The sequence below is a fragment of the Pimephales promelas genome, chromosome 20, assembly GCF_988280905.1.
Source record: "Pimephales promelas chromosome 20, fPimPro1.hap1.1, whole genome shotgun sequence".
NCBI lineage: Eukaryota > Metazoa > Chordata > Actinopteri > Cypriniformes > Leuciscidae > Pimephales > Pimephales promelas.
Window position 1 is genome coordinate 23,837,276 of NC_142788.1, and position 12,134 is coordinate 23,849,409.

The 12,134-nt window shown below is 38.1% G+C and overlaps 1 protein-coding gene across 1 annotated transcript; it reads right to left on the bottom strand.

Moving 5' to 3' along the window:
* Positions 1–684: 684 nt before the first annotated feature.
* On the bottom strand, positions 685–9,888 carry slc2a12 (solute carrier family 2 member 12). Its single transcript, XM_089124192.1, has 7 exons — positions 9,749–9,888; positions 8,092–8,231; positions 7,519–7,653; positions 5,395–6,771; positions 4,242–4,364; positions 2,983–3,115; positions 685–1,123 (listed from the first exon to the last, which is right to left on the bottom strand). Exons 3-7 carry the CDS (start codon positions 7,628–7,630, stop codon positions 1,030–1,032), a joined length of 1,839 nt encoding a protein of 612 aa, XP_088980318.1. The 5' UTR covers positions 7,631–7,653; positions 8,092–8,231; positions 9,749–9,888; the 3' UTR covers positions 685–1,029.
* Between the last annotated feature and the right edge of the window lie 2,246 nt (positions 9,889–12,134).

The following is a 12,134-nucleotide window of genomic DNA, read 5'->3' on the forward strand; positions in this document are numbered from 1 at the left end:
AAATGTTTTGGAGCACTTTTGTGGCATGATTTTATCCTCTGTTCTACTACACTATAAAAAAGTGGCTGCCTTACATTTTTAGGATGTTTAAGACATTTCAACTTAAATTACATTATACTGACTTTTAAAAAATGAGTTGATTCTTGTATAACTTGCTTAACTTATTTTGATAGGTAAAAAAAAAACGTCAAATTATTAATCATATAATTTTTTCGCAGTTATGGTACGGAAAAACGAATAAAAAAACATGAATAAACATCAGCGGGTATGTTAAAAGAACTAAAAAGTATCATCCCTCATATAACTGCTCAACAAGCGTTAGCGTTTCAACCAATGTAAACAAGTCACATGTACCACAAGAAAGTCATGCAATCAATTTACTTAACTTGCTACAATCGTAACTATATTTATATGCAGTTTTTTATTTAATGATTTATAATTAGAAAATGTGTTTTAACAATACAAATTCTTTTTGATGCATAAATAACGGAGCAGGAAACGTTTCTTTTTTTACTAAAATCACATATATTTTTTAAATTAACCAAATTCCATTTTGTCATATTACATATTGCTTGTGTAATCTGATGGCACGAAGGCATCTCAAATCAGTGACACCTTGAAGTGTTGTCTATGGTGGTGCTCAGCACACAAATACTGATAGGCCTGTGTGGCCGGGCCACAGAATATCTTTAAGTTGACATGGCATGATTATAACTTCCAAAACATTTCATAACAGTGAGTTGTAAAATCTCCGAGTCCAAAACTACTTACAATGCTTTTTAAAACTTAATACAAATAAATCAGATTGACATATTAAATTCATCTCAACTGACCCATCGTGCCATGGTAAGGCTTAAGCAAAATTGTTTGCTTTAACGAAGACATGACAGCATTAATTAGTCATATCTCTTCTACACAGTAGATCGGTGTAGTTACAGGTTTGGCTGCCCTGTAAGTTGTCCGACGACATAGAGAACAATGCAAATGCAAATATGCTAGTGCTCTTCCACTCTTCATCTAGGTAAAAAGTCAAATGCTTGCAAGAGCCTTTTCCTCCAGTGAGGGTTGTGCTGTTGTCTGGTGTTTTCTTCTATGACACAGCAGTGTGCTGCTCAGGTGATTCCTACAAAACAGGACACGTGTCTAATCGTTACGTGATGCACTTTAGAACATTAACTCCCTGATGCATGCAGAATGGGGCAAATGCCAAGCATTGTAAAAAGAAAGTTTTTTGATTGTATGTTTCCAAATATTTAGCTGAAAGGGGTGTGTGTGTATAGAACAGGTTGCTACAAAAATATGTTTCATAAGTCACTGTGATGTTCTGGATATTCTCTCTCATTCTTTGTAAAACTATGGGAATGTTTAATTTAATAAATACGACTATTAGTGTTGTAAAATTTGGATGTGATAAATTGTGATTAATCGCACCTAACATTAAAATATTTAATGCATCTCTATATTGTAATAATTTCACATTTTTCACAAATGAATGTACAAACAACATAAAGAAGACAGTATATTTTAAATATTTGTTTAATGACATATTTTTATTAATGAAGGCGAGTATCCCCGATACCAATACTGCTACTGATTCAATTTTAGCCATTAATTATAGCCATTCAACATTACGGGATTATTGAAAGCTGTCGATTTGAACATTTATTAGGCTTTAAAAAATAACACCTTCTAATTTTCATTATAATAAATGTCATATTTAGCTGTGCCTTTTCTATATTTTAGGGCTCAACGCTAAGGATTATTTCTATTGGTCCCAGTCAGACAGGTTCAGATTTTTACTTGCCATAATGCACAAAAAAGTTTTTGTTTTCATTGTTTTTGACCCATGTAACCTTAGGTAGGTCTAACAGGTTGAAAATATACAGAAATTTAATAAAGTTATCAAACATTTCACAGTCTTCACTGCATAAATTATAAATGAATCCTTATTAAAGCTACAAAAGTTTTAAAATAGTAAATATTTTTAATATGTGAAACAGAAAGAAAGGAAAAAAAAAATCACTTTGACTTTGACAACCCTAAAAATGATACATTTAAAGTCTATTTTTTCAATATATTAATCGTTTTTCTATTGCCATTGTGTTAAGAAGCTTGTGACAACTTCTCAGACTTTCTAGGTTGTCTATGTAAGCCTGTAGACAGATTTTTTTGTGAGGGACTCGTGGCGTTTTTGCTGGGAGAATCAAAAGCATGTGACCTTTACGTACAAACGTCTCTTCCGGAAATGAACGCTTACACTATATATATATATATCGATTCCTCATTAGCAGCTCTTTCTACGGGCCGCTATACGCAAGCCGTTCAGGCATATTGGAATGGTCAGTGAACACTCGAGAGCAAGTTGACTGTGCATCTGCAACCATAGTTATACGGATGTATCTATATCTGCAATTGACATCTGCAGATGACAGACAAGCAAAGTTAGCTAACATAACTTAATATTGCAGCTTTTTAAACTATAGTAAATTAACTATGTTAATACATGTAAATACACAAAACAAAACCACAAAACATTGCTGCGCAATGTTGTGGCGTCTTGAAAACCTTTTTTTTTTACAGTGAGTGACGACAGCATCTGAAACGTAGGCGGATACGTCACAAATGTGGAATCTGTGTATACATATCTATGGCTTCCACAATGTTCAGAAAAATGCAGAGAAAGAAAAGAACTCAGGGCTTGAATCACATTCAGTCTCTTACGTTTTTGGCTGCAGTTCACTTAACGGCCTAATCCCTAAACAAGGGTTTCTGAATTCTACATATAGGTTTAAGATTTAATATTTACAATAAAACATATATTAAATAATTTAATAGTATTAATTAAAATAAATTATTGTCTTACAATGGCAAATTTGACTACATATGAGCAATGATGAAGTAAAAGTGATGCCTTAATTATGTCACTAATTAACTTCATTTGAAAACAAGTAACATGAGATGCATTTGAGTGCGTGTACTCACTTCATGGCAAGTTCCTTAGAGATCTGTTCCAGTGATCGGCCTTTCGTCTCTGGCACGAATACAATCACAAACACCACCAACACAAAGCTCATAGCAGCATAGGAGAAGATCACGGTGGGCAGGCCGATCCTCTCTACAACCACAACACATTACACTCTGAAAAACACTCCTTTCTGATACAAAAATCTTTTTTTGTTTATTGTTCTGTGGAAAAGTTAGTATTTCTTGTTTTTTCATTCCATCTCTGCAGGAACATCCCCACAGGTGGCAAATGAATGTTTGGCAGACTGCCTCTAAACACACAATCCGTGCTTAGAACTAATACAGCCCTCAATGAGTATTATAGTAACAGTATTTCATACAAATTAGTCTACAGTCTGATGATACATGAAGTTTTTTTCTTCTGGTCAGTAACCAGACAGTTAGCCATTGACTTCCATAGTATTTTTGTTACTATGCAAGTCAATTGCAATCGTCAACTGTGAGCTTACCAACATTATTCAAAATATCTTTTGTGTTCAACAGAAGAAATAAACACGTATAGTTTTGGAACAACATGAGGGTTAGTAAATGATGACAAAATGTTTATTTTGGGGTGAACTATCCCTTTAACTTGTTGATACTATTTAAGAAAAGGTGTGATAATATCAAGACATAGCAAGACTATAGCAATGCTTGAAAGCTATGGGAACAACATGATGGGTTAAAGTCTAACATTAATAATTGATCCACTGTTTTTCCAGAATATTAACTCGAATCTAAACAACACTTTTTACCTTGTTACAGTAGTTAATGATCTATGGCTAAATGAACTCTTACACAACTCCTGAAAACTCCTATCATGGTGCCTTTGTCAGACTCAATTTGAATTTTAATACCATTTACTGTATGTCTGTGCTGTAGTCATGTCAATAAGGGACAGGTTTCATATTAAAATGTCATACTTAGACTTATGGATTTGAACAAATCACTAACTATAAGCATGAGAAAAATAATATTTTCCTCCTCGTAGTGTCAGAACAAGGTCACCGAGTAAAAAAGCATCAAATCAGCAACCGCTGACCCCATTAGAAAGGACCAATTAACCACTTTTCTAAAATTGAGAAATAAAGCCTCAATCTTCATGGTTTTCTTGGATGACCATCAGAAGCTAGATACTGATATATATACACTGACTGCACCCTACAATATAACTGGGTCATGATGACCTACTGATCTCAAATCTGTAAATAACCTCTCTGTGCTTGTTTGTGTGTTACCTGTCATGGTAAGGAAGGTCATCGATATGAGTAAATTTGTGGCCCAGTTAAAAGCAGAGATGACGGACACAGCCTTTCCACGGATGCCAGTCGGGAAGATCGCACTCAAAACCACATGAACCACTGGTGTTAGAGGATTACACAGACAGAAATAAGTTTGGTTAAAAAGTGAGAGGATGAAATAACAGCTTGTTAAAATTATGAAAGAATAATTTGGGGGGTGAATTATCCTTCTAAAGGGTTAGTTAACCCAAAAATGAAAAATAGTCCATGATTTACTCACCCTGAAGCCATCCTAGGTGTATATGAAATTCTTCTTTTGACATACAACCGAAGGAAAAAAAAATGTCTTGGCTATTTATAATGAGAGTGAATGGCTGGAGAAAATTTGAAGACCAAAAAAGTGCATCCATCCATGATAAAAAAAAAATGGCTCCAGGGGGTTAATTAAGGCCTTCTGAAGTGAAGCCATACATTCGTGTAAGGAAAATATCCATATTTAAATCTTTAGAAACTATAATCATTAGCTTCCGGCAGACGGCTGTACTTATCGATTTACGGTGGAAGACTAACCCCTGACCCCGGCACACAGCGTAATGATGAATGTGGAAGCTCAGAGCAAAACAAAACACCGGTCGCGAATCAGCCATTTTGAAGAGAAATGTCAGAGGATTTCTATATAATAGAAGAGGAGCTTCAGTTTGTTGCAAAGCCTTATTTGAGACTCTAAGCTCTATGATGCTCCTACATACGCCACGGGTTACTCTTGTGGTGCAATTCAACTTTGTATGCATACGGTCATCTGCCGAAGCTAGTCATTTTAGATCAAAAAGTTATAAATATGGGTATTTCTCTTACAAAAACCCATGGCTTCATTTCAGAAGGCCTACATTAAACCCCCAGAGAAGCGTGGAGTATTTTTATCATGGATGGATGCACTTTTTTGGGGGCTTCAAATTTTCTATAGCCATTCGCTCCCATTATAAAGCTTGGAAGAGCCAAATGAAGGAACATTTTTTGATATAACTCTGTACTCTAAAAGAAGAACGTCATTTACACCTAGCATGGCTTCAGGGTGAGCAAATAATGGGCAATTTTTTTGAGTGACCTAACCCTTTAACAGGAATGTCACTTAACAGGACTGGTCACTTACTTGGTCCCAAGCTGATGGAGAATCCAGCTACATACACCAGCAGGCTGACCAGCGAGATCCATTTTAGAGAGGGCGACACCTCATTAACATGAAGAGATTGAGGAGCAATTTTTGAAGAACCCTCAGCAGGGTCCATCAATGCTGTTCTGTGATCATAGGTGTAGTTTAAAATCCAATGTCCCTTAGTGTCATTGTTAGTGTGGAAAGGATCTGATTTGTGCTTGGTTTGAAGTTCATAATCAGAAGGCTGGTGTAAGCCCAGTGGAGTGTTAGTCTGGATATCAGTCTCATCTTCCATCCCAAGTACCGTGAGGTTTGCTTTATTTATGGGGCCTTTGCAAAGACTGGAAACATGTGTGCGGCTCTGCATAGTAACGGCCCCCAGGGTTGCCGTTGACAACGTCATAATGACGGCTCCAACACACAGAAGGGCTTTAGGCCCCACTTTGTCCACTAGAAAGACTGCAGGAATGGTCCCGCCCACTTTAACCACACCAAACCCGGTGGAAGCAAGAGTCGCTGCCTCGTTCCCATGGAAGCCCACGCTGCTGAGAACAGTTGACGCGTACGCCAAAATATTGGGCTGTCCCGTAGCCTGCTGCAAGAAAACCAGCGCAGCGCCAACAAGTAGCCTCTGAAGCATGTTGTCACGGGAACGGAAGAGGTCCAGGAAGCCGTGCTGGCGCTCCGCCCCCAGTGCCATGCGAATCGCCTGAAGTTCGTCCTCCACCGCGTCTACCCCTTCGATCCCAGCGCGGAGACGGAGGAGAGTGGCGTGAGCCTCTTTCCCACGCTGTTGGGCGAGCAAAAAGCGCGGACTCTGCGGCAACAGCGGCATTATGCTGGCTTGCAGCAAAGCAGGGAGCAGCACACCAGCGAACGTAAACCTCCATCCATCCGGGACACCTGCGAACGCCCAACTCAGTCCAAAACCCAACAGCATCCCTAAAACTACCATTAACTCATACACACACACGCACCGTCCACGCCAGGTGGCCGGTGCCACTTCCGCCGCATACAGGCAAGACGCTGTGCCTGACAGCGCTACCGCCATGCCGACCAACATCCGTCCGACAACTAGCGCCCAAAATGACACCACACACACACTCAGAAGCGTGCCCAGCACACACAGCAGCGCTGTGAGGATGATAGAGAACCGCCGTCCGTAACGGTCCAGGATGGTGCCGCCACCCAGAGAGAGGAGGAAAGCTCCAAACAGAAGAGACCCAACGACTTGCTCTTGCTCCGGGCAGGAGAGAGTCAAAGCATCCCTGAGTTGAAGCAAAGCTCCTGATATCAGACTCATCTCATAACCCATCATCAACCCACTCAGGCAGGCCACAGACACGGAACACAACACCAGCGCTGCACCATTACCTACAGAGAGAGGAGGATCTTTGAAAAAGATTGCACTGACAGGTACAATATACATATGCAAGCATCATAAGACAAGCATTTAAATACTTTAATATGGCTCTCACATTACTACATAGATTCAACAGTGCCAGTATACAATCAAAATAAAGCCATGAATATGGAATGTTACAGTATTTCACAAAAATCATCATCACTGCAATCCCTATACTCAAACACATGCTCCCATGGCTTTCGTTCATGAGTTTTGTTTCATAATGAAAGAGTATGAATTGCTTTATTGCGGACTCTATAATCATTCTGGATAAATGCACACTAATCTCCTATAATTAGCTACAATATAACTATCAAACTGTAATTATTTGACTATATATGACTGATTGATTACAACATCACAGCTGTAAAATATGTACAGTAACAATGGGGTTCCATTAGTTATTATTTTTTGGATTATATAACCGTTGCACAACTAAGTCAACATGTTCTATGTGCTTCTTATCATTTACAAGCAAATTATGAAACTTGCATGAGAAAGATTTCTAATTCTAAAAGATTACCAAACAAATCTTTAATATCAAAAGAACTGGAAATTTGCAAATTTCAAGAATGGATGTCAAGCATCCCGCCTATTTTGTCATGTACAGATCTGTTTTAGTAAAGTTTGAATGGATGCACAGACTTTGACATCAAAAACTAAAAACATTGGACATGTTTAATTTTCTCCTGTTAACTGTTATAAGGAATACTTACCTGATTTAGCAGATGGGCTTTTCTCTAGATGTATTAGTGTATCTGGACTCTGTAGAAATGTTTTGCTCTGGGGGTCAGAAGTCATTCTTATGGACTCTTCAGATGCTTCCATGTTCTTCCAGGGTTGTGGTGCAACTACAGTAGTATAAACCACAGTATAAACATATTTATGAATAGGTTCTTAGTAAATAGTTGGTGATCATCCATCATCAGCAATGAAAAAGGATACTGAGACTGAAACTAACTTAGCCATGATGACACATTCATAACACCAGAATCTTTTCAAATAGTTTGTCTCTTAGTAAAAAGATCTGCACTTAAATATATCTCTAATCAGCAAAAAACAAACTACAGGAAGTTCATTCTGACTAACAAAGCCACCAATGAGAGCAGCACATCATACATTAAATAACTGAATTACTGCTCTTAACACATTTGTTACAGCATGTCCCAAACAGGAATGTACAGCCATTGACCATCTTGGATTTCTCAATGCCACTGCTCTGGGCACAGAATAGATCAACAAGTAAAAAAAAAAACTCAATATCATTCAAACAGAGCGTTTGGCGTTACCTCTTTAACATCAAATATGGGGACTGCTGTCTATGAAATCATTGCAGCTCTTCGCATCTCTCCTCCCGGGTGGCAGGCAGTAACTTCAGTCCTTGTGTCGATACACGTTCTTGTTTTGGAAGCAGTGACTTAAACTCCGCCTACATTAACCACTGCAAAACAGCGAGACTGAAAGTGTCAAGTAAGCAGAAGGGGTTGAAGAACTAAGCAGCTCTGACTGGTTTTTGTGTTAATAAAGGACCTATCATTACACTATGACATTCATTTCTTTACATAATAGTTTGAACTTAACGATGTGACGGTGGCCCGCACACATTACGAACGCATGTTGTCAGCAGCTGTTGCGGTGCCTGCCTGATTTTTTCAGGACTCGGAGTTCAATTCCTTTGGATTGAATCTTTTCCATGAATCACTGAACCGGTTCACAAACCCAAAATTCGCCATCGAAGCGAAGCTTCTTTGTATACAGGGGTTACCAGGGTAACGTTAACTGTTATATTTCTGCTGTTCCATAAACCTCTTTCTTGCATTTTCATTCAGTCCACAGTAAAATTCCTTCCATATTTTTTAAAGGCTGAAATAGCACGGTTTATTATGCATTCATTTGTCAAAACCTGTAATTTAATTATAACTATGAGTTATTTAAATCGGAGCTTTTGCAGCCCTTTCACGGTTTAGGGTGTTTCTTTTAGCTAGGCATTAATTTTATTTGCGCAGGTCCTAAATATCCTTCAATTTGATTTTAAAATCCCTGCAGAATCAGAGAACGTGGCGTGGCCTACAACATCTGCTGAACCTAGACAACATGCTTAGGCCTAATGAGCAAAGTGAGTAAAACAGAACGCTTCCATATGGTTTCTGTTTGGTTATTTTGGGAACCACAAGGAACGTTCTCTAGGTTCTTTTTTTTTGTAACCATAAACTATATTATTCCCTAGTTTGTTAAAATTATGCTTAAAAACAAAACAAACTGATTTTTATTAACGCCAAACCAACGCAATGTGCGTAAATGTTTAGCAGAATAGCAGCCAGAAATGTTATACGTATGGTTATGATGACTGGATTTTAATTACAGCTTTATCAACACGCAAGGTGTCAGGCCAAATTCTTACGTAATCGTCGAATTGGTTTCTTGAAACAGTTTGTGTCGGACTTAACTGTGTATTTGAATAAGAAAGCTGACTGCATTTAAATTTCCTCAGTTGATTGACATATGAACAAGCAAGGGCTAGGCGTAGGCCTACGTGTAAACAATTCCGTGTTGGCTCCACCACAGCTGCTCTGCTCCTGCTTATCCCCCCAATTTAGCCTATCGTAATCAGGGGCCAGTTGCATAAACGCAGCCTGTTAAGAACTAGTAGGCGTACGAACAACTAGCTTTAGTATGTCTTACTTTTCAAATTCATGATCAAATTAGACTTGAAACAGTATGACTAACTTGTAAGACTAGTTCAGCAGATTAAGCAACTGGCCCCAGGCTAAGACTAGTCTTACAACTTGTCATCACATTTTTTTCTTTAAGATCATTCATAACTGTTTCAAGTCAGTAATATAAAAACATAGATTGGTCATTTGATACTAGAAAGTTAGACTGATTGCCCCTTGCCTCATCTCTAGTTGGCTACTTAAGACACAGCCTAACATAATAGCTATATACCTGTGAGGGATCCACTGGCGGCAAGTTGTAGCGTGAGAACCCAAGTGCAGTTTATGCAAAGTTTATTAAAACAAAGCACGACGTGGCATAACAAAAAAATCTGTGGACTTAGAATCGCACAACAAATGTTACAGGAAACAATACCTGACAAAGACATATGTCAAACATGAGGGCTTAAATACACAGACTAATGACAAGACAAGGGACACCTGTGAACAATGAACATACGATTAACCAATGACAAGACACATGGCAGGCTAGCATGACAAACAGAGAATCACATGACATGAACAAAACCAAAAATGTGACACCGGCCCACATAAGTTATTTAGCCTAGTCTTGAGGCTAATACTATTCTAGCAAATAAATGAATGAAATTGATTAATCAAGTGGCCAAATTTACTTAAATTCACATATAACAGTTTTTATAATCTCATTACATAATTAATAGGTTATAATAATAATATCTAAACATAAAATCCACCTAATATATGTATGATATAAATACATTCTGTTAAATCTGATTGAAAGTGGTTTGTGGTTTGGCATCAATCCAGCTGACATGTAATATGTCAGGCTGCTGTCACAGGTCAACTGAGTTCAAGTCATCAGTCACTGATGTCATTTGCTGTGGTGTGTGAGTTGGTATGCTGAGTAGCAGCCAGTAGACAACATACATATAGTGCTAATGAGTTCATAAGCCATGTTTTCTAGAAAAATAGCACCACCCTAGGCAGGTTAATCTGTCATTTCCAGAACAGCTTATCTTGATGATATAGGGCCATCTACTGGCCAGAGTACTGCAATTACCTGAAAGAGTGACAAGTTCAAAGGTTCAAACACAAGCACTACTCAGTTTGACTAGATGTTTTTTTCTTCCTTAAATTGATTAAGTGCATGTAAAAATCTTTACAAACCATTCCAATCATTGCCATTTAAAAAATAAATCAATACAAACTTCCCTACATGCTGGAAATCCAAAGAAAATGCAAACACATACAAAGTAATGGAAAGTAAACAGAAATAAAAAGTTTGTAGCCTACATAATTTGGTGCATAGAATAACTTTATTATGTGTATATGCATGTATGAATCACATCAATCTTCAGATCATGCTTTAAAAGCAAATGTGGTAACTTTTTAAAAGTAACATTGGGGGGCGCTAGCAGACAAGAGATCTCAGATTGTAATCTCTATCTATCTATCTATCTATCTATCTATCGATCGATCGATCTATCGATCGATCGATCTATCTATCTATCTATCTATCTATCTATCTATCTATCTATCTATCTATCTATCTATCTATCTATCTAGCTAGCTAGCTAGCTAGCTAGCTAGCTATTAAAAGCTATTACTTTTCCTAATCAAATTAGTCTACATTTTTATCTGATTTTACTAAAATAAATCATCATTGTATTTACAGAGTTTTCTTTAGTACTGTCCATATCTTTTTGAAATCAGTTAGATAAAAATGTAGACTAATTTGATATGGAAAAGTAAAAATGACTGCCCCATGACTAACTGCTAGTGGGTAATACTAGATCTTATGACTGTCTTACCGCAACTGACCCCTGACCATCCCACCAACCGGGACTTTAATGACACTGCATCCTAAATACATATTCATTACAGTAATTGGTCTTTATGGACATTGCTTTGTGCACTGGGGCAGTCCTGGTAGAAAACAGTCTTCACCAAGTCTTCCAAAATGTCTTGGTATGCTGAAGCACTCAAAATTCCTTTCACAGGAAGTAAGGGTCCTATCCTAGCCCCTGAAAAACAGCCTCTCCACACCATGAACAGTGCAGTAAGACAGTAACGTTCTTTTGGCATCCGCCAAACCCAGACTCGCCTATCAGACTGCCAAACAGAGAAGCCTGAACATGTTTCCACTGCTCCAGAGTCCAGTGACTGACTGTGTGCTTTACACCACTCCATCCAACCCTTGGCATTGTACTTTGCCCTGTGAGGTTTGCATGCGGCTGCTGAGCCATGGAAACCCATCCCATGATGCTCCCGCCACACAGTTTTTGTGCTGATATTAATGCCAGTGGAAGTTTGGAATCAGCAGAGAATTGGCTACTTTTACGCACCATCCACCTTAGCACTCAGTGACCCCACTCTGTCACTTTACGTGCTTTTCCACTTTGTGTTCGAGTTGGCACAGTTCCTCAATGCTTCCACTGTCCTATAATACCCATGAAGTATCGAGCAGGGATGAAATTTCCTAAACTGACTTATTGCAAATGTGGCATCCTATCGCACCATGCTTGAATTCATGCTCTTCAGAACGACCCATTTAATTATTTTAGTACAATGCAATGTTTTTATGATACCACATATCTGCATGTCATTGATAAGTGATGTTATATTTAGTAACCTTT

What these genes read in the sequence shown, in the direction of transcription:
- slc2a12 (XM_089124192.1), bottom strand. Translation starts at nt 7,630, where the DNA reads ATGGAAGCATCTGAAGAGTCCATAAGAATGACTTCTGACCCCCAGAGC. An exon ending in AAGCCCATCTGCTAAATCAG is followed by an intron (nt 6,772 to 7,518) that starts GTAAGTATTCCT and finishes CTCTCTCTGTAG; the next exon opens with GTAATGGTGCAGCGCTGGTG. An exon ending in CTCCATCAGCTTGGGACCAA is followed by an intron (nt 4,365 to 5,394) that starts GTAAGTGACCAG and finishes CTCTAACACCAG; the next exon opens with TGGTTCATGTGGTTTTGAGT.